This window comes from Mobula hypostoma, chromosome 2 (assembly GCF_963921235.1).
Source record: "Mobula hypostoma chromosome 2, sMobHyp1.1, whole genome shotgun sequence".
NCBI classification, from domain to species: domain Eukaryota; kingdom Metazoa; phylum Chordata; class Chondrichthyes; order Myliobatiformes; family Myliobatidae; genus Mobula; species Mobula hypostoma.
In genome coordinates this window covers 200528687-200552034 of record NC_086098.1, presented here as the reverse complement: position 1 = coordinate 200552034, position 23348 = coordinate 200528687, and the positions used below count along the sequence as shown (strand labels likewise).

The 23348-nt window shown below is 40.7% G+C and overlaps 1 protein-coding gene across 1 annotated transcript in view; it reads left to right on the top strand.

The window, feature by feature from the left end:
• cse1l (CSE1 chromosome segregation 1-like (yeast)) overlaps window positions 1–23348 on the top strand; it is a 50324-nt gene that overhangs the window by 10682 nt on the left and 16294 nt on the right. Inside the window, exons 3-14 of the mRNA XM_063041397.1 lie at window positions 3367–3509; window positions 4862–4963; window positions 5047–5192; window positions 7001–7091; window positions 7260–7367; window positions 7447–7539; window positions 10927–11094; window positions 12304–12433; window positions 12839–12904; window positions 21590–21792; window positions 21884–21968; window positions 23249–23310. Coding sequence (XP_062897467.1) covers window positions 3367–3509; window positions 4862–4963; window positions 5047–5192; window positions 7001–7091; window positions 7260–7367; window positions 7447–7539; window positions 10927–11094; window positions 12304–12433; window positions 12839–12904; window positions 21590–21792; window positions 21884–21968; window positions 23249–23310 — 1397 coding nt within the window. The remainder of the gene's footprint in view (window positions 1–3366; window positions 3510–4861; window positions 4964–5046; window positions 5193–7000; window positions 7092–7259; window positions 7368–7446; window positions 7540–10926; window positions 11095–12303; window positions 12434–12838; window positions 12905–21589; window positions 21793–21883; window positions 21969–23248; window positions 23311–23348) is intronic.

Here is a 23348-nt window from a genome sequence, read left to right as displayed (position 1 = left end):
GTTTTAATGAAGTCAGTAACAACTGCAGCATACTCATCCAGATTCAAAGATGAATCCCGAATACTGTCCAGTACACTGATTCAAAGCAGTCCTGTAGGCGCTCCTATGCTTCCCTCGTCCGAACCTTACTGGTCCTCACTGCTGGTGCTGCAGTCTTCCGTCTCTGCCTATACTCGGGGAGTAGGAGTACAGCTAGATGATAAGACTCTCCGAAGTGAAGGCGTGGAATAGGAAGGTTGGCATTCTTGATGGTGGTGTAGCATATAGCAATGGTCCAGTGTGTTGTTCTCTGGTATTGCAAGTGATCTGTTGATAGTAGTTGCTTAGTGATTTTTTTTTTCAGAGTGGCCTTGTTAAAATCTCCTAAAACGCTGTTTCGTGCATGTTGATCCCATTACTCAGATCACCTAAAGCCTGATTGACATTGGCCTGAGGTGGAATGTGAACTACTACCAGAATGACCCTAGAGAACTCCCATGGTAGGTAAAAAGGACGACACTTTACTGCTGGATATTCCAGGTCTGGTGAGCAGAATTGGGACAGCACCTAGAAGAGTTGATTGTGAGGCATACTCCTTCACCTCTGCTTTTGTGAGACTCTATAGATCTATCCTGACGGTGTATAGTAAACCAGTTGATCTGAATTACTACGTCTGGTACAGAAGGAGTTAACCAGGATTCCGTGAAACAAAGGACACGCGGTCCTAATTCAGTATCCTGGCTCTGAGGTCATCGATTTTATTCACCAAAGACTGAATGTTCTCCAGCAAGATAGTTGGTATAGGGAGTTTAAAACCCCGTTTCCTTAAACGTACTTGTAATCCTGATCTATGCCGCACTTCCTCCAAAGTGTCCTTCGTGGGCACTTCCAACCACAAACAGTGTTTTTTCCGTCAGTTTTAAGCGATAGTTTGTTTAAACTCATTAAAGCATCTTTGTTGACTGTACTGACCTTGGAAGCAGTTGCGCTTTTTAGCTGTAACAGGCTAAAACCGGAATATTTAATCGTATCCATTGAGAGTACTGCTGCTACTCAAGTCGCACCTAGGCACCCCGGAAGTCAGTTCAATTTATGTAGTACTTAGGCATTTAGAATCCGGTTGAGCTCTGTGTTATGTTGAAAATACCGCATCTGCTGGAAATGCCCAGCAGACCAGGCTTTGTTAGTAGATGGGGAAAACCTGAACCAAAATTAGAAATGGCCAGTTCTGATGTTGAAAGAAAGAGTTAATTAAATTCAGCGAATTTGATACTGGGTCCCAAAGGCTGCAGTGTGTCCAGAGAAGATAACTTGTTCCTCAACTAGGCCTTTTTGAAACAACACAGAAGGCCATAAGTAAATCAAAGGGGGAAATGGCATGGAGAATTAAAATAGTAGGGAGCTCAAGGTTATTTCAACTGACCTAATGCAGGTCCTCCACAATGAAATCACATGATCTGCATTTGGTTCCTCCGTGTAGAGGAACCCACATTGTGACCACTAAATGCAAGTGATTAGGTGCAAATAAACTACTGCTTCACCAATAAAGACTACTTGGTCTTTGGATAGTGGAAAATTGCGAGGTGAAAGGATGATGTGTTTCTGGAGATCCACAATGTCTTCAAGTGAAGCATTGATTCAATTGTTCTTGCTTTGCATTTCGTGTTTACAATGTGGCACTGAAATTGGCAGAATGTGACTTGTCTTCTGCAAGGTTATATATTTGGATTTCAACACTTGGATTTATAATTAACTTGATATGTTGGATTAGAAAGCTATACTTCCATGTTTTGCAGATGGCATAATATCACAATGATGTTGTCTTTAAGAGCAAGAAAATAGGGCAAAGTTTGCCACAGAAGTTAACTGCAGGATCAACAAGATCATCCACTTTATACCCAAGAATGATACAGACTACTAAATCAAGAAAGGTTGAAAGTATTGGTATCTTAAAGTCACTTGTAGCTCCTCGGACACAAATCATTAAAATGTTATTGGCAAGTACAGAATAAGACTAAAGGAATAAGGAGAGACCGGACATGAAAAGAAATTAAGCTGTCCAAAACCCAGATGGAGTCATAAATGGACAAATGTGAACAAATCTGAGAACTGCATCTTTCTGTAAAGCACATGAGGAGAGGACCATTTTTAAAATGTTCATCAAAGCAAACAACAGGAATTCTGCAGATGCTGGAAATTCAAGCAACACACATCAAAGTTGCTGGTGAACGCAGCAGGCCAGGCAGCATCTGTAGGAAGAGGTGCAGTCGACGTTTCAGGCCGAGACCCTTCGTCAGGACTAACTGAAGGAAGAGTGAGTAAGGGATTTGAAAGTTGGAGGGGGAGGGGGAGATCCAAAATGATAGGAGAAGACAGGAGGGGGAGGGATAGAGCCAAGAGCTGGACAGGTGATAGGCAATAGGGGATACGAGAGGATCATGGGACAGGAGGTCCGGGAAGAATGACAAGGTGGGGGGGACCCAGAGGATGGGCAAGAGGTACATTCAGAGGGACAGAGGGAGAAAAAGAGTGAGAGAAAGAATGTGTGCATAAAATAAGTAACAGATGGGGTACGAGGGGGAGGTGGGGCATTAGCGGAAGTTAGAGAAGTCGATGTTCATGCCATCAGGTTGGAGACTACCCAGACGGAATATAAGGTGTTGTTCCTCCAACCTGAGTGTGGCTTCATCTTTACAGTAGAGGAGGCCGTGGATAGACATGTCAGAATGGGAATGGGATGTGGAATTAAAATGTGTGGCCACTGGGAGATCCTGCTTTCTCTGGCGGACATCTATGGCCTCCTCGACTGTAAAGATGACTCAGGTTGGAGGAACAACATCTTGTATTCCGTCTGGGTAGCCTCCAACCTGATGGCATGAACATCGACTTCTCTAACTTCCGCTAAGGCCCCACCTCCCCCTTGTACCCCATCTGTTACTTATTTTATGCACACATTCTTTCTCTCACTTTCCTTTTTCTCCCTCTGTCCCTCTGAATATACCCCTTGCCCATCCTCTGGGTTCCCCCCCCCCTTGTCTTTCTTCCCGGACCTCCTGTCCCATGATCCTCTCGTATCCCTTTTGCCTATCACCTGTCCAGCTCTTGGCTCTATCCCTCCCCCTCCTGTCTTCTCCTATCATTTTGGATCTCCCCCTCCCCCTCCAACTTTCAAATCCCTTACTCACTCTTCCTTCAGTTAGTCCTGACGAAGGGTCTCGGCCTGAAACGTCGACTGTACCTCTTCCTACAGATGCTGCCTGGCCTGCTGCATTCGCCAGCAACTTTGATGTGTGTTTCATCAAAGCAACTTGTTTTTGTTTTAAGCAAATGAATGAGTGCACTTGTTCTCTCTATGTACACGATTAACCCATAGCTCTTGATTTTCAGCTGAAAAGTTCCTTGAGTCAGTGGAAAGAAACCAGAATTATCCATTGCTTCTGCTAACTCTTGTCGAAAAGTCTCAAGATAATGTCATGAAAGTGTGTTCGAGTGTAACTTTCAAGAATTACATCAAAAGAAATTGGCGAATTGTAAGTAAGCCAATGGAGATTCTGCCATACCTTAATCATAGGGATGACGTGCAGAAATTCAAACTTTGCATTGTACCTTGTTTTTAAAAAAAGTGGAAATGAATGTAATAAGAAGATGAAAACTGCTAACTTAGTTCTATTAATTTCTTGGATATGCCTCAGCTGATATATTTAGGTAAAGGTTATTGTAGTAGAGAATATCATCTTCCCCAATATTAATGGATATGCTTTAGTATAAGATGATTAAATGCAATGGAAGTTGTGTGTGAAGTTACACTGAATGAGTACAACACAGTAGTTTCAAAGGTAACTAGGGAAAGATTGAGACTGTTTGAGACCGTGGGGCAATCAGTACATGAAGCTGGAACACTTGAGCAGTGTCTCGAATGAATGCTTCTCATATGTATTCACTGGAGAGAAAGACAATGATTGGACGTTTCCTTTGTGACGGTGAAATTCTAGATCATTTTAAGATTCAATGGGAAGTATTCGATGCCTCAGCAGGAATAAAGATGGATAAGCCCCAATGCTTGATGAGATGTAATCCAGTGTGCAATGTGAAGCTGGGGCGCAGATAGATGTTTAAATCTTTGGGGAGGTGTCAGATGATTGGAAGACAGCAAATATAACACCTTTATAAAAGAAGGGCAGTTAATTTATAGGCCATTTAATTTAATATCAATGGTAGGGAAGTTACTGGGGAAAAAATACAATACTTCTGATGGACAGGATTAATCTACACTTGAAAAGGCAGGGGTTGATCAGGGTTAGACAGCGCAGATTTGTTGTTAGGAGATCCTGTCTAATTGCATTGAGGCTTTATTGAAGAGACAGGTAGACTGAAGAAGGCAGTGTGGCTGATTTGATTTACATGGACTTCAGTGAGGCCTTTGAATTCCTACCCAGAAGGCTGGTTCAAAAGGTTATAGCTCATGGACCTTGGCAAATTGGGTGCTAACTTGATAATAGGAGATAGGGTTGGTTTTGTGAATGGAAACCTGTAACCAGAAGTTTAATAAGGATTGATGCTGGTATTATGTCTTTTTGTTATGTACAAACGTGTACTAATATATTAAATGTAGATGTAGAGGAAATATGGTTAGTATGTTTGCAGTTGATGCAATGTTGATGAGCAGGTTGGTATTAGACTGCAAAATGACGTTGATCATTTGGTAAGTTAGGCAGAACAACTAAGTTCAGAAGTAATGTAGTGTTTGTCTTATCAGTAATCTAAATAGAAAAGGAATTTAAATTGAGCATTGTTTAAATATTATCTTTAACAAGGCAATAATAATAATAATCAGATTTACTGCAAATTCTCTTAGTGTGTTGGTCTTTTTTAAATTTTTCAGGTTGAAGATGAGCCAAACAAAATCTGTGAACAAGATAGGGTGGCGATCAAAGCCAACATTGTGAATTTGATGCTGAGTAGTCCTGAGCAGATTCAGAAACAGGTACTCTGTGAGCTTATACTTGTACAAAAAAAAAATTACTGTTTACTATTCTAGTTTCTTGTTGGCATCATTTTCTCCTTCAGTTGAGTGACGCTATCAGTATAATTGGACGTGAAGATTTTCCACAAAAATGGCCACATCTTCTAACAGAAATGATTAACCGCTTTCAAAGTGGAGATTTTCATGTGATTAATGGAGTACTTCGAACAGCACACTCACTATTTAAAAGGTATTTACCTTTGCTCAAAGGGGTGATATAGTTGGGTTTGGGAGGGTGTGTTGTGATATTTTTGGCTCTGTAGAATTAAGTGATGGCAATTTCTTATGTTAAATTGTGTCCTATTTTTGATTACATATGAGAATATATCAAAAGTTCTGAGTCAGTCATTTTTTAAAAGATTGTTTTTACCAGGCCAACATTTTCTGCCCTCCCTATTGTCTTGAGAAGGTAGAGATGAGCTAGCTTCTTGAACCACAGCAGTCCTGTTGGGCAAAGGGTTCAAGGATTCAAATGAATTTCATAGATGGAACGGTGACATTTTCCAAGTCGCAATTTTATATGACTTGAAGTAGAACTTGCAAGCATTAACATCCTGATGCATTTTTTGATATTTTTGCCTGTCTTGATAAAGAGATTTGGTTGACACTTGAGTAATCTTGATGTGCAAGTCCAGTGCAATTTGAAATTGAATGATTGCTTTGTCTGTCTTGAGTTGTTGTAGCTGCAGTTATGCAACAATATCCAGGTGATTGATTTCCAGCAATGTCTTCAGTGCAGCCTGTGAAATGTTGTGTTTTAGTGGATGTGTTTTACCAGGTCCTTTAATACAACATTCAACCTTGATTTCAAAGGTAGTCACTCTTGGTTTGTTTTTGGACTCAGGTATTTTGTCTATGTTTGATTAAGACTGCAGTGATGTTGGGAGCTAATTGATTTTGGTGAAAACGAAGCTTAACATAAGGCTGGTGATCAGGTTTATTAGTAAGTGAAACAGGATGGTGTTAAGTGACACCTTCTATCACTTAACTGATTGGGTTACAATTTGTAATGCCTTTTTTTTTGGTGGGGGAGGATATGCCTGGATAAATTTCCACATTTCTGGCCTGCTAATGTTGTAACTATATTGGAATGATTCATATATAATTATGTGGCTCATTCAGGAGTATTCATTGGTCTTTGAACTGCAATGCATTAAAGAAAAGGTGCATGATTGCAACTTGATGTTGGAACTGATGTCTTGGTCGCCCATCTTCACACTCAGTTTCCTGAAGCTACACTCAAGTTGTTGATTGAGCCGGAAAGATACTGAGCGAATGAAATTTTGTTCATTTATGAACACGAGATTCTGCAGATGTTGGAAATCTTGAGCAGCACACACAATGCTGGAGGAACTTAGCAAATCAGACAATATTCATGGAGAGGGAAAATTGTCAATGTTTCGGGTTGAGACCCTTCCTCAGTACTGGGAAGTAAGGGGGCAGAAGTCAGAATAAGAAGGTGGGGATAGGAGTACAAACTGTCTGTTGATAGGGAGACCAGGTGAGGGGAATTGGATGGGGGAGGGGGGATGAAGTAAGAAGATGGAATATGCCTCCAGCCTGATGGCATAAACATTTTTTCCAACTTCTGGTATTACACCCCCTTTTCTCCCCCCAGCCCCTTTTCCATTCTCTATTCTGGTTATCCTCTTATTCTTTCTCACATGCCCATCACCTCTCTTTGGTTTCCCCTACCCCCTCCATTTTTTAAAAATGTGCACTGTCCTCTCCTATAGGATTTCATCCATCTATCACCTACCAGCTTCTTACTTCAGCTCCCCTCCCCTACCTACCTTTCCCCTACTCCTTATTCTGGCATCTGCCCCTTTCTTCCCAATGAAGAGTCTCAGCCTGAAACGTTAACTGTTTATTCCCCTCCATAGATGCTGTTGGACTTGCTCAATTCCTTAGGCATGTCGTGTATATTTAGTCATTTAGTCATTTATTCTTCCTTTCTATGGAAGCATGAGTTTATTTCTTGATTTATCATTCTATTAGGTATCGACATGAATTCAAATCAAATGAACTGTGGACTGAGATTAAACTGGTATTGGACATTTTTGCAGAGCCCTTGACGTCACTCTTTAAGGTGACTCTTTCCACTTTTAGTAGCATAATAATGGATAAGATTTTAATTTTCTGAAATGTATTAATGTCTGCTTTTGATTTCAAAGTTGAGTCTTTGAATTAAGGATTGATCACTGTGCTGTCATACTTAGTGTCAAATATAATGACTTAACTATAACAATTTTTGCAGACCACTATTGAGCTGTGCCATACACATGCCAATGATGTAAATGTGTTGAAGGTCCTCTTCTCATCACTTGTTTTGATTGCCAAGTTATTCTACAGTTTAAATTTTCAAGTAAGTCTCTAAAGCTTTGAGTTGCCACTTCCAATTTGCCTTTAAGTTGATATACGATTAATATTTTGATTTTCTTCAGGATTTGCCAGAATTCTTTGAAGATAACATGGAAACATGGATGACAAACTTCCATAGTTTGCTCACTTTGGATAATAAGTTATTACAGACTAATGTAAGTGCAGTCGGTAAAACGCTTTCATACTGCTACAAATGTTTAAGCAGAAGTTATACTGGTGTTTTTAAAAAGTTCTTTGTGAAAGAGTTTTAAAACTGATAGCATGCACTCCTCACCACTTTATTCCCAGGTTAATAGGGCACTGAGATAATTTTTTTTTAATGTCCCAGAAGTGATTTTTCTGTTGCCTTTGCTATGTACCACATGCACATTTGAGAATATCCCAGCACGCTGCATCATTGTGTGGTACAGAAACTGCACTACAGTGGACAGGAAGGCTCTATAATGGGTAGTTAAAACTGCCCATTGCATCCACCAGCTCCAGCCTACCCGCCATCAAGGACATATTTACGGAAGCAGTATCGTGAAGGATCCCACCCACCCTGTTTATGTACTGTTTGTCCCACTGCTATCAGCGAAGAGACTACACAGCATCCATGTCAGGACCACTAGAATCAAAAGCAGTTACATTCCCCAAGCCTGATCAACATCTCTACCTATTAACCCACATCCCCACTACATCCACATCGGTCACTCCTCTCCACAACCCCTCAGCACTTATCACCACCCCATTTGCTCCCACTTTATGGTTACACTGGCATAGTCACTGTCCTAGTGTGTTTTCTAAAGTCAGTTAAAAGATCCTCAAGTCCACCATAGCTTTGCTTATGAGTCTTCAGAATTGGTCTTCAGTGAAAATAAAATTACATTGCAGCAAAGGACCTTCACAATTTTGTTGTGCTTTTCAAAAGAATGAATACTGTAGTACTGTGTCTGCTTAAACCTTTGGTAGGTTTCATTAACAACATAAATATTCTTTTAAATTGATTTCTATTTCAAATAAATTAGTCCTTGATTCAATTTTCTTTTCTGGGTGTAATAGGGTTTTGGATATTGAAAAACTTAGCCATGTGGTGTTTGCCGCTATTTTTCCATAGTAACAGCATTTGCCTGAAGAGATCACTACATGCAAAGCACACAAAATGTTGGAGGAACTCAGCAGGTCAGGCAGCATCTATGGAAAAGAGTACAGTCGACTTTTTGGGCCGAGACTCTTCACATGTTGAGGGCAACTAAAAGAATTATCAGGGGAGGAAATATGAAAGCAAGCTAGCAAACAATATCAAAGTGGATAGTAAAAGCTTTTTCAAGTATTTAAAAAAATATATATAAATAAGAGACGAGAGTGGATATAGGACTGCTAGAAAATGAGGCTGTAAAATAATAAGGGGGGGACAAGGAGATGGCAGATGAACTAAATGAGTATTTTGCATCGGTCTTCACTGTGGGAGACATTAGCAGTGTCTCACATGTTGAAGGGTGTGAGGGAAGAGAAGTGAGTGCAGTTACTATTGCAAGGGAGAAGGTGCTCAAAAAGCTGAAAGACCTAAGGGTACATAAGTCATACGGACCAGATGAACTGTACCCTAGGGTTCTGAAAGGGGTCGCAGTAAAGATTGTGGAGGCATTAGTAACGATCTTTCAAAAAAGTCATTGGGCACTGGCGTGGTGCCAGAGGACTGGAAAATTGCAAATGGTACTCCATTGTTTACGAAAGGAGGAAGGTGGCAGAAAGGAAATTATAGACCAGTTAGCCTGACCACAGTGGTTGGAAAGATGTTGGAGCCAATTGTTAAGGATGATGTTATGGGGTATGTGGTGACACAGAACAAGATAGAACATGGTCAGTGTGGTTTCCTTAATGGAAAATCTTACCTGACGATCCTGTTGGAATTCTTTGAAGAGATTATAAGTAGGATGGGTAAAGGAGGTGTAGTGGATGTTGTATATTTGGACTTTCAGAAGGCCTTTGACAAGGTGCCACACAAGGCCGCTTACCCAGTTAAGAGTCCATGGTATAACAGGAAAGTTACTGGCATGGTTAGAGCATTGGCTGCTTGGTAGGAGGCAGCGAGTGGGATTAAAAGCATCCTTTTCTGCTTGGTTGCCAGTGTTCCGCAGGTTGGGTTGGTGTTGGGACTGCTGCTTTTATGCTGTATATCAATGATTTAGATGATGGAATAGATGGTTTTGTTGCCAAGTTTGCAGGTGATATGAAGATTGGAGGGGTAGGTAGTGTTGAGGAAACAGGTAGCGTGCAGAAGGACTTAGACAGATTAGGAGAATGGGCAAGAAAGTGGCAAATGAAATAGTGTTAGAAAATGCATGGTCATGCACTTTGGTAGAAGAAATAAATGTGCAGACTGTTTTTAAACGGGGAGAAAATCCAAAAATCTGAGATGCAAAGGTACTTGGGAGTCCTTGTACAGAACACACTAAAGGTTAACTTGCAGGTGAGTCAGTGGTGAGGAAGGCAAATGCAATGTTAGCATTCATTTCAAGAGGTCTAGAATACAAGAGCAGGGATGTGATGCTGTGGCTTTATAAGGTACTGCTGAGGCCTCACCTTGAGTATTGTGAACAGTTTTGTGCTCCTTATCTAAGAAAAGATATGCTGGCATTGGAGAGGGTTCAGAGGAGGTTCACAGGGTTGATTCCGGGAATGAAAGTGTTATCGTGCGAGCAACATTTGATAGCTTTAGGTCTGTTCTCACCGGAATTTAGAAGGATGAGGCGACATCTCATCGAAACCTTTCAAATGTTGAAAGGCCTAGACAGAGTAGATGTGGAAAGGATATTTCCCATGGTGGGGAGTCTAGGACAAAAGGGCACAGACTGATGATTGACGGGCATCCATTTAAAACAGAGATGCAGAGAAATTTCTTTCATCAGAGGGTGGTGAATTTGTTAACCACAGGCAGCTGTGGAGGCCAGCTTGTTGGATGTATTTAAGGCAGAGCTTGATAGGTTTTTCATTGAATACGGCATCAAAGGTTACGGGGAGAAGGCCGGGTAGTGGGGCTGAGAAGGAGGAAAAGGATCAGCCATCGTTGAATTGCGGAGCAGACTCGATGGGCCAAACGGCCTAATTCTGCTCTTATGTCTTATGATCTTATGGAAACGTCGACTGTACTCTTTTCCATAGATGCTGCCTGGCCTACTGAGTTCCTCCAGCATTTTGTGTGTGCTTCTTGGATTTCCAGCCTCTGCAGATTTTCTGTTGTTTATGATCACTACATGATGTGTCTGTTCTCCTTTTGCCTCATATTACTGAGCAAGACCTGATAATGTCAGGTAAATATCTTATTTATACATCAGTAATTGATAATATGGATCAATAATGTTTAAAACTAGCTTTGAAGTGTTAATTAGTTTCATTCCGCTAATAACAGTAGTTTTTTTTGTGGTCTAGAACAGAATTGATTTTTTTAAGTTACTGATGATCTATTTGTAGACCACTGTGTGAGTGGTTTAAGCAAAGACAGGAATGTTGACTTTCCATTGGATTTATCTTATACATTTAATGGCCCTTTGTTTTTGCAGGATGAAGAGGAAGCTGGTTTACTGGAGTTGCTTAAGTCTCAAATCTGTGACAATGCTGCTCTCTACGCTCAGAAGTATGATGAGGAATTCCAGCCCTACCTACCACAGTTTGTCACTGCTATTTGGAATTTACTGGTTACAACCAAGCAGGAGGTTAAATATGACTTGGTAAGTTTTTTTTAAAAATAGGTGCAATACATTAAAAAAGAGAACATCGGTAATTTTAGATATTTTTATTGCTTTTGAGAGGGTGAATACTTTGCATTCTTTCTGCTTACTCATTTTGCTTGTGCCATTCTCCTTAATTAATATTTGGTTATCAGCTAAAGATGTGCTTATTTTTTGTCTTGGGTCCACTTTGTGAATTGATAGCAATGGGAATTAGGGGGCTGAAAGGATTATCAATGAACTTGGACTGTTCTGTCAGCTGTGGCTTTATGTAAAGCAATTCTGATTCGGGTTTCGGAGAAGGTTCCCTGAACATCTTCAGTTGATACTTGAAATGTGTTGACTTGTAGCAGGAAAGTAACGTTCTGATTCAATGCAGGTTGTGTCTCAGAATCAGGATCCTTGTAGGTAAAAGCCTTACCAGATTTGAATGAAGATCACGTGGTAGATAACGGTTATCTTCCAGTATTTTGAAACTTAGTTAAACAGCTCCTATCAGTATTAACTACTATAACATATATAATTAGGTACACTAACATGGAGTCTGTTGTTAAAACCAAGCTGATTGGTGAATATAAACAGTGCTGGATTGTAATTACGTGTTTTAGATACCATTTGTAGATTTTTTCTTTCACCTACATTTCATCCTCCGTGTTGCATTTGGGTTTGTAACTTGGTCAAGATCAATACATCTAAAAGTTTAGTAGTAACAAACAAAAATCACAGTATTCCCTTCCATAGATGCTGCCTGTCTTGCTCAGTTCCTCGCACATTTCGTCTGTGTTGCTTGAGATTTCTAGCATCTGCAGCATCTCTTGGGCTTACCTAATCTTGAGCCTTGACGGTGTCAGCAGCTCCAAATGTAAATCAGTTCTGTCCAAATAATATCTTTAAAATTGTAAGATATAAAATGGAGCACTAAATTCTCTTTGTATAATTTTATTTTATGAAGCTTTTTAATAATGCCAGTTTGTCATTCTGTCCACTAATCTACAGTACAGGAGTGCTTCAGGATGCATTAAAACTGGCCTGATAAACCTTGCTGCAATAGCACAGGCTTTAAGTGCAAATCCGTAACATCTGCATGAATTGAATGCATTCAACTTTTCCTTTCCCAGCTAGGACTTGCCATAGAGTATTTCCAGATTTAACCCATGCTCTGCATGGGTTACCAAGTATAAGGCTAATCATTATTTATCTTTTTTTTAGTTGGTAAGTAACGCTATTCAGTTCCTGGCATCGGTTTGTGAAAGACCTCACTACAAACATCTTTTCGAGGATCAGAATACGTTAACCAGTATCTGTGAAAAAGTAATTGTTCCTAACATGGAATTCCGAGGTAAATGACTCAAAAAATTGTATTGTTGAATATAGAATGTTAAATATCTATGATATTGCATGGCAGAAAGTGCCAATTAGGGTAAGATTAAATTCTGTGGAAGGGTTGGGGTGGGTAGAAAAAACATGCCATCCAGATTTGTATGAAACTTGAATGAAAATGCCAAAGGACTGATGTGGTAGGTTGATGGGTAGATCTGACTGAGAAGCTGTGTGACAATATTGTACATGAATTTGGCAACTGACAATATATGTAGCACAATTTAAGATCTTGTATATGAGCTAATAATTTAAAACAAGTCTTTGTAGATTTGTATGACTAAAGTTTGAGGGAGCAGTTTACCAAAATCAATTGGAGTGGCTAAAATGTACTTTCCAAACTTAACTGCAGTAATTTTTTTTGTAGCTGCTGATGAAGAAACTTTTGAGGATAATTCTGAAGAGTACATAAGAAGGGATTTGGAGGGATCAGGTAATCTTTTTGTTGTCCTTGGCAATAATGAACATACATTTGATATGTCAATGTCATAAGTATTAATCAGTTGCTGAAGAGCAGTTAGAAGTACTTTGGGTTGAAGATTGCTGTACTCGAGCAACAACTTTCTTCCCAGAAACTTGATGTTGATTTTTAACATTTTTATGCACTTTCATTCTTTATCAATTCCAGTCACAAAATAAAGAACTAGATTAATTTCATTGGCACTCTCAATCCCCTAGTTATCATCTGTAAATTGAATGACTGATTGGCAGAGATGTCAAGAAATAGTTACTGTCAGTGTTTACGTCGTAGCTTTCTGCATCAGGTCTTGTAACTTTCACCCAGGCATGAACTAAAATTAAATGCCAAAGAAAAAAAAATTGGGGCGTCAAGGAAACTATTAAAGAGAATGAAACCTTGGACTTCAGGGAAACCCCTGGAAAGATGGTGGCAGGCTTGGTCACAGTGGCCTCTTCAGGTCCGAACAAATGCGATGATTGTTCATTCTTTGCATCTTTTTTTGCCGTTGCTGGCTATCAAGAACATTAAGTGCTGCTAGTCTATCCCACTGGCGAGTTGCTCAATGGCTGTGGAGCATGATTTGCTGCCTGCTACAGCCACCCAAGGAAGAGGTGTCTGAGGCAGTGCGAGGGTGCAACAAACAGTGCAAATGATTGTCTTGTACATTTTTCTTTTGATTGCAAGACCCTGTTGGACATTGGTAATGTCGAATATTACAAGTGTGTTTCATTGGTTCATTGATGAGACCGGTGGCAGGAAAGCTACATGGCCTCGGCTGTTGTGTGAATCAGGCCTTCATGCTATGGGGTTGAATGTTGCAGCCACTAAAGAGAGGAGATGCCAGAGGTGATGTAGAAGAGAGTTGGAGTCCATGCTGGTTTGGGGGCTGGCTCTTTCCATTGGTGCTGCCCTCCGGTGTTTGCTTGGTGGGACATATTTAAGGAGGAGATTGATAGGTTATTGTTTGGCCATGCCATCAAAGATTAAGGGGAGAAGGCTAGGGAATGGGGCTGAGGAGGGGGAAAAATGAATAAGCTGGATTGCGTTCATCTGCAGTTGCACCAGAATGTTGCAGATGAGGAACATTGTGTGCATGTCTTTGCAGAAGTGTGATTCCAGGACAACATTCTATGCACCATCAATCTACAGGCCATGACACTCAGGGACTTGGACTATGTTTTCTTTTTGTGATTGTATGGTTTTTTTTTATGGTAATGATATGTGCTCTGGGCTGTGTGACTGTTGGTACCGTGACTTGCACCTTCGCCCCGGAGGAACAGTGTTTTGTTTGGCTTTATTCGTGTATATGGATGAATGACAATTAAACTTGATCTTGAGTGGTCTCCACTGATTCTAATCTTACTTTGTATGTAGGAGTTGGGTATAAGTCATTGTATTCATGGTCATTGCTACAGAAGAGTTCTAAGGTATTTTCATTGTCCTAGTCATTTTAGGTGCTTCCTTAATGACTAACAGTAAAAAGATTAAGATTGTATATATTTACATATGATTTCAGTACTGTGCCCTTCAGTTTTGAAGTTACCTAGTGCTAAGACCCGTGTTAATGCAATGCTTTCAATTATACATGGTATATTATACAAATATACATGGTACATTATCTGCGTGAGATGATGGGGCTATCGGGACTTGAGACTTTTTTTTACCATGCCCAAGGTCTGCTCTTTATCAAATTACGGTATTGCTTTGCACTGTTGTAACTATATGTTATAATTATGTGTTTTTGTCAGTTTTAGTCTTGATTTGTCCTGTGTTTCTGTGATAAATCTTTCTGGAGGAACATTGTATCATTTTTTAATGCATGCATTTCTAAATGACAATAAACGAGGACTGAGTGTCCTCATAATCTAATCATTATTTCTTTCCCCTATAACATCTTATGTTTTTCACTGAACAGGGTGAGCATCAAAGTACTGAGTGTTTCGACCAAATAGCCTGTGATAATTGATTAACTTTCTACTCCTTAAAAAGTCAGTACATTGGTTGGGCTCAATTATAATAAAATACTAATTTTACACTTGTATAGGTGCTTGCAGACAACAGACCACCATCCAATTACTAAACTGTTTCCTGCAATTCACATGATGCATAAATTATTATTTGCTGGAGGCATTTGAACAAGTTTATCAGCAGCAGCCCTTTGAATTGAGGTTGGGATGACATCAGAAGATTGAGTAATCGAATGCAGGGTATTTGGGAAAAGGAAGGAGGACCATGTAACTGAGAGGAGAGAAACAAAAGGGAGATGTAAGCATGAAAGACTCTTATCCTCCTAAGTGAGTATAGGAATATTATAATAAGATGTAGTAGCCAAAAATGCCCTCTTGAGTTGTTATTAGTTGTCCTTTGCTCTCCCCATTGTCATAGGTGGCTAGCTATATGAATTCTGATGTGCAAAAAACTTAATAACCGTGTTAACATTGTTCATCTACACCCTGAAAGATGATTTTGCAGGAAGTGTTGCATTCTGTTCTTGAGAACTGCTCATGAATCATGCAGTGTACAGTTACATCCTAGGGATTGGTGCAGCCCTCTGGAAGTTGGTTTTGAGATTGTCTTTGAGCATTTATATAGATATCCCTTATTCTGTCCTACCTCAGATCCACATATTGCTAATTTTGGCTATTCTTTGCTGTTATTCAACAGAGGGAATTCATATGAGACTGCTCAATGTTTAACATGTTTTCAGTAGAGAGTTCACATTCCTAAATTGTAATGGATTATTAATAGCATCACTGCAATATAATCTTCAATTTGAATACAAGAATGATTTTGTGTTGATGGATGAATCTTTTGGAGTCAAAGACAGCTGGTTTATTGATTCTTGATGCACATTTCTTGTTTGGGGGAAGTTGTTGGAGATAATGTTCCGAACAAATTTAAATCTCTGTTGCTCACGTTTTTCAAATGTGCAATGGTAGAAATTGGCTGAAATGGGAGAGAGTGAGGTGCGGATTGGTGCATGACCATATTGATGATATTGATATTTATGGCAGGTCGATAGAGCTTTGATGCTCCAGAAAGTTTGCCAACCATCAGGTGCCAATTTTTTCTAAGTTTTGGTCTCAGGTTTTAATGTTTCAAATTGAATCAAGAATGGAAGCATTATCCTTTGAACCAATTTTTTGTGATATATCTAAGAAGGCAAGAGGTTGGTCAACACTAGCAAGTATGCAGCCGTAATGCACATCAAGATTTATCATGGGAGTATCTTTACCCACTGATACAATTGCAGATCACCATTGCAACATCTGTATAAATCTTGGGCAGTCAAGTTTAGTTGCTATCATACTCTCTGATCACATTGAAAGCTTCGGTTATTTTAATGAAATTGCCTAGAATTCTGTTCTGCTCTGAACTTTTTTTGGACCAACTTTGTTAGAAAAATTGCTTGAGTTAAAATATACTTCTGGAGCATTCTTGAATGTTTCCAATATAGGTTTCCCCGCTCCGAAGGTAGAGTGTTCCTGTGAAACCACTCGTAAGCTGAAATAGCGTAAAGTGAAGAAGCAATTACCGTTAATTTATATGGGAAAATTTTTTGAGTGTTCCCAGACCCAAAAACGAACCTATGAAATCATACCAAATAGCACATAAAACCTGAAGTAACACTAACATATAGTAAAAGGAGGAATGATATGATAAATACACAGCCTATATAAAGTAGAAATAATGTATGTACAGTGTAGTTTCACTTAACAGAATCGGGAAGTTTGAGCCAAAATCGATTTGTCGAAAAAAAATCGGCATGTACACACGTGCACGTCACGCATTTGCATGTACACGCACGTCACGCATGTGCACACACTTGCCTGCGCAAGGCTTCATGGTTGTCTTTCTCGGGGTAAACAAGTTTAAAGCGAGTGTCTTTTTTCGTAAAAGCGAAAATCCTCTTTCGGCTAATGAAAACAGGTACTAATGTAGGTCTTTCGTAAAAGCGAAATGTCGTAAAGAGAACATTCAGAAAGCAGAGGACACTTGTAATTGGTTCAGTGGGATTCAAGATAACTTTTTTCCTGCTGAACAAAGGAATATGTTTCTGTGCTTTCCGGTTGGCTTCTCCCAGTTGTTAAGAACTCTGGTATATAATGGCTTCTTCCATTTAGATGCTGATGAAAATACTTTGGTTCTTTGACCCTGCTACACTGTTTCATTCTGTGATTCCATTCTGTCAGGTGCCTTCACAGTTAAGAGATGTGATGCATTTTTTAAAAACTCAATTCATTGCAAGAGGTTATAATCCTGTTTAGATTTGTCGTGTTGTGTGATGATATATTGGTCGACTGGGGATGGTATTTGAGTAGTGTGTTGAAAGTGATTTTTTCCCCCCTCTTTTTCATTTATTTGTCTTTGAGATTTTGCTGCCTTCAGAATGAAGGAGAACAGTGTCAATCATCCTTCCTTCCATTAACTGGTTCCATTTGTCCTTATTAGATTTCAGCATCTGTACCCTCTCTGTCCACATTTTCTTTATCTATCCCAACTTTCCTCCATCTCCCCCCCCCCACTTTTTTTTTTGTCTCTCCTTGTCCGCCAGCAGCTGTCTCCAAGTTCCATACCTACCCCACGTGGCTCCTTCTGCTTGTCATCTCCCTCCTTGCCGACTTCCACCCGCCAGTCTCTTCTACCCCCCCTCCCCCGCCATCTCATCCCATTCTCACCTCTATACTGGCTCTCTCCCCTCCGTACTCAGTCCTGATGCTGGTATCAACCTGAAATGTTGACAGTCTTTGTTCCATAGATGTTGAGTTGCTCCAGTGATTTGTTTTTTACGCTCCAGATTATAGCACCAATATGTGATGTTCAGTGTATCCCAGATATGTAACCTAGTAGTTACTTGAGAGCAGACTAGGTGGAAGTGCAAAGTTAAACAAGAATTCCAAAGTGGGGTTAGTGGATTTATATTTTGTGACATCAGCATTGAGAATTAAGATGCTGCAATCTAGAGACATTTGTGTTAAGAATTATCAATAGAGTTCAATAGTTCTTCCCTTCCCACACACATATTGCTTGGCCTGCTGAGTTCCTCCACCTGCTCAACTTCCAGTAGAAGATTTGCTAGCATTGGGGGAAGATGGATAAAATAGCATAAAGGTTAAAGTTGGCCATAACACAATGGAGCTAGTTGTGGTAGCTAATGGAAGTTGGCTCCTTCCACTTCCTCCAAACTAAAAGGTGTAGCCATGGGCACCCGTATGGGTCCCAGCAATGCCTGCCTTTTTGTTGGCTTTGTGGAACAATCTATGTTCCAAACCTATTCTGATATCTGTCCCCCACTTTTCCTTCGCTACATCGACGACTGCATTCTGCACACATGCTGAGCTTCCTGCTTCCTGCACACATGCTGAGCTTGTTGACTTCATTAACTTTGCCTTCAACTTCCACTGCCCTCAAGTTTACCTGCTCCATTTTTGACACCTCCCTCCCCTTTCTAGATCTTTCTGTCTCTATCTCTGGAGACAGCTTATCTACTGATGTCTACTATAAGCCTACGGACTCTCACGGCTATCTGGACTATTCAGACTATTAAGAAGGGGGCAAGGAAGCAAAAAGGAAATTATAGACCTGTTAGCGTGACATCTGTGGTTGGGAAGTTGTTGGAGTTGATTTGTCAAGGATGAGATTACAGAGTACCTAGAGGGATATGACAAGATCGGCAGAACTCAGCATGGATTCCTTAAAGGAAAATCCTGCCTGACAAACCTATTACAATTTTTTTGAGGAAATTGCAAGTAGACTAGACAAGGGAGATGCAGTGGATGTTGTATATTTGGATTTTCCGAAGGCCTTTGACAATGTGCCACACATGAGGCTACTTAACAAGGTAAGAGCCCATAGAATTACAGGAAAGTTACATATGTAGATAGAGCATTGGCTGGTTGGTAGGAAATAGTGAGTGGGAATAAAGGGATCCTATTCTGGTTGGCTGCCGGTTACCAGTGGTGTTCCACAGGGGTCTGTGTTGGGACCGCTTCTTTTTACATTGTACATCAAAGATTTGGATTATGGAATAGATGGCTTTGTGGCTAAGTTTGCTGATGATACGAAGATAGGTGCAGGGGCCGGTAGTGCTGAGGAAACAGAGTCTGCAGAGAGACTTGGATAGATTGGAAGAATGGGCAAAGAAGTGGCAAATGAAATACAATGTTGGAAAGTGTATGGTTCTGCACTTTGGCAGAAGAAATAAACGGGCAGACTATTATTTAAATGGGGAGAGAATTCAAAGTTCTGAGATGCAACGGGACTTGGGAGTCCTCGTACAGGATACCCTTAAGGTTAACCTCCAGGTTCAGTCGGTGGTGAAGAAGGCGAATGCAATGTTGGCATTCATTTCCAGAGGAATAGAGTATAGGAGTAGAGATGTGATGTTGAGGCTCTATAAGGTGCTGGTGAGACCTCACTTGGAGTACTGTGGGCAGTTTTGGTCTCCTTATTTAAGAAAGGATGTGTTGACATTGGAGAGGGTACAGAGAAGATTCACTAGAATGATTCCGGGAATGAGAGGGTTAACATATGAGGAACGTTTGTCCGCTCTTGGACTGTATTCTTTGGAGTTTAGAAGAATGAGGGGAGACCTCACAGAAACATTTCGAATGTTGAAAGGCATGGTCAGGGTGGATGTGGCAAAGTTGTTTCCCATCTTGGGGGAGTCTAGTACGAGAGGGCATGACTTAAGGATTGAAGGGCACCCATTCAGAATAGAGATGCAAATAAATTTTTTTAGCCAGAGGGTGGTGAATCTATGGAATTTGTTGCCATGGGCGGTAATGGAGGCCAAGTCGTTGGGTGTATTTAAGGCAGAGATTGATAGGTATCCGAGTAGCCAGGGCATCAAAGGTTATGGTGAGAAGGCGGGGGAGTGGGACTAAATGGGAGAATGTATCAGCTCATGATAAAATGGCTGAGCAGACTTGATGGGCCGAATGGCCGACTTCTGCTTCTTTGTCTTATTCCTCCTCTCACCCTGTCTCTTGCAAAAATGCCATCCCCTTCTCACAATTCCTCCGTCTCCGCCGCATGTGCTCTCAGGATGAGGCTTTTCATTGCAGGATGGAGATGTCCTTTTTTAAAGAAAGGAGCTTCCCTTCCTCCACCATCAACTATGCTCTCAAACGCGTCTCCCCCATTTCACACACATCTGCTCTCACTCCATCCTCCTGCCACCCCACTAGGAATAGGGTTCCCCTTGTCCTCACCTACCACCCCACCAGCCTCCGGGTCCAACATATAATTCTCCATAACTTCTGCCACCTCCAGTGGGATCCCACCACTAAGCACACCTTTCCCTCCCCCCCCCCCCACTTTCCACAGGGTCGCTCCATACGTGACCCCCTTGTTCATTCGTTCCCCCCCCCCCCATCACTCCCCACCGATCTCCCTCCTGGCACTTATCCTTGTAAGCGGAACAAGTGCTACACATGCCCTTACACTTCCTCCCTCACCACCATTCAGGGCCCCAGACAGTCCTTCCAGGTGAGGTGACATTTCACTTGTGAGTCCGCTGGGGTGATATACTGCGTCCAGTGCTCCCGATGCGGCCTTCTGTATATTGGCGAGACCTGATGCAGACTGGGAGATTGTTTCACTGAACACCTACGCTCTGTCCGCCAGAGAAAGCAGGATCTCCCAGTGGCCACACATTTTAATTCCATGTCCCATTCCCATTCTGATATGTCTATCCACGGCCTCCTCTACTGTAAAGATGAAGCCACGCTCACGTTGGAGGAACAACACCTTATATTCCGTCTGGGTTGCTGCCAACCTGATGGCATGAACATTGACTTCTCAAACTTCCACTAATGCCCCATCTCCCCCTCCTACCCCATCTGTTATTTATTTATATACACACATTCTTTCTCTCTCTCTCCTTTTTCTCCCTCTGTCTCTGTCAGTGTACCCCTTGCCCATCCTCTGGGTTTTTTTCCCCCCTCCCCCTTTTCTTTCTCCCTGGACCTCCTGTCCCATGATCCTCTCATATCCCTTTTGCCAATCACCTGTCCAGCTCTTGGCTCCATCCCTCCCCCTCCTGTCTTCTCCTATCAGTTTGGATCTCCCCCTCCCCCTCCCACTTTCAAATCTCTTACTAGCTCTTTCAGTTAGTCCTGACGAAGGGTCTCGGCCCAAAACGTCGACTGTACCTCTTCCTATAGATGCTGCCTGGCCTGCTGAGTTCACCAGCAACTTTTATGTGTGTTGCTTGAAATTCAAGCATCTGCAGATTTCCTCGTGTTTGTGGAGTTAGTTTATTGGGGTCCAGAAACACCAAACTGAAAATAGACTAACATGACAGAGGCACTGATAAGATTTAAGCAACATATCTAGAGGGTACCCCTGAGATTTCAGATTTAATCCATTTCAGATATCTCTAAGGAAGTTGAGCTTCCAGGTTCTTTGAACAGAATTCATGGTCACTGAAGGAAAGTGGAGATAGGATTGAGTGTGGGAAGTAATGTTTAAATTGTCAATTTTAAGTGCCACTGAGTTGAATCTAAAATTGAAATAGGTTATTGGATAAGAATCAATACCATTTTAGCATAATTGCATTTATCATTGTGAAAATTTGTAATTTTATATTAAGTTCCTGTTTTCACTTGATACCTCACAAAAAAAACTAAGTTTATTAATTTACGATTTTTGCAGACATTGATACCAGACGAAGAGCAGCTTGTGATTTGGTGCGTGGTCTTTGCAAGTACTTTGAAGGGCCTGTAACAGCAATATTCTCTGGCTATGTCAATTCTATGTTGCAACAATATGCCAAAAATCCTTCTATTAATTGGAAGCACAAAGATGCTGCGATTTATCTTGTGACGTCACTTGCCTCCAAAGCTCAAACTCAAAAGGTACTGTCTTTGACTATGTGGAGCATTTGTATTTTCTTGTCTTGCTTTGAATATTAACTGGTATTTTTCTCGCCCTCCCCATTATTTTCAGCATGGAATAACTCAAGCAAATGAGCTTGTAAATCTAACCGATTTCTTTGTTAATCACATACTGTCTGATTTGAAGTCACCGAATGGTAAGTTGAAATGCTCCATCAGTAATGTAAGTATGTTAAAAATAGCAGTTTTGTAAACTGTATGTCATATATAGTTTGATATGTAGAGAGATCAATCAGAATCAGGTTTATTATCACTGGCATGTGTTGTGAAATCTGTTAACTTAGCAGCAGCAGTCCAATGCAATACATAATCTAGCAGGGAGAAAAAAATAAATAAAATAAAATAAAAATAACAATAAATAAACAAGTAAATAAATTGGTGTACATATATTGAATAGATTTTTAAAAAGTGCAAAAAACAGAAATACTGTATATTTTAAAAAGTGAGGTAGTGTCCAAGGGTTCAATGTCCATTTAGGAATCGAATGGCAGAGGAGAAGAAGCTGTTCCTGAATCGCTGAGTGTGTGCCTTCAGGCTTCTGTACCTCCTTCCTGATGGTAAGAGTGGGTGGGAAAAGGGCATGCCCTGGGTGCTGGAGGTCCTTAATAATGGACACTGCCTTTCTGAGACACCGCTAACTAAAGGTGTCCTGAGTACTTTGTTGGCTAGTACCCAAGATGGAGCTGACTAGATTTACAGCCTTCTGCAGCTTCTTTCGGTCCTGTGCAGTAGCCTCTCCATACCAGACAGTGATGCAGCCTGTCAGAATGCTCTCCACGGTAAGTTTTTGAGTGTATTTGTTGACATGCCAAATCTCTTCAAACTCCTAATAAAGTATAGCCACTGTCTTGCCTTCTTTATAACTACATGGATATGTTGGGACCAGATTAGATTCTCGGAGATCTTGACACCCAGGAACTTGAAACTGCTCACTTTCTCCACTTCTGATCCCTCTATGAGGATTGGTATGTGTTCCTTCGTCTTACCCTTCTTGAAGTCCACAATCAGCTCTTTCGCCTTACTGACGAGTGCCAGGTTGTTGCTGTGGCACCACTCTAGTAGTTGGCATATCTCACTCCTGTACACCCTCCCGTCACCACCTGAGATTCTACCAACAATGGTTGTATCGTCAGCAAATTTGTAGATGGTATTTGAGCTATGCCTAACCACATGCTGGGGTCTGCTCATTTAGTTATTGTGCGAAAATGACCAATTTTAATGCAGCTTGTTGAATGTATGCATTATCTGCTCCAATAGTTCTGATACTATTTGTGAGTATGTATTCCAGCATGCATGTATTGTGTATTATGGATAGATAGTAAATTTTGTATTTTTGGCATATAGATTTATAATCTTGCTTTGGCATAACATCAGTGAAATTGTATCTGACTTGAGTGCTTTATTTTTTCCTTTATAGTGAATGAATTCCCTGTTCTGAAAGCAGATGCCATAAAATATGTTATGATTTTTCGGAGCCAGGCAAGTTTTACAATTCTATATGTAATTAAGTTTTTTTG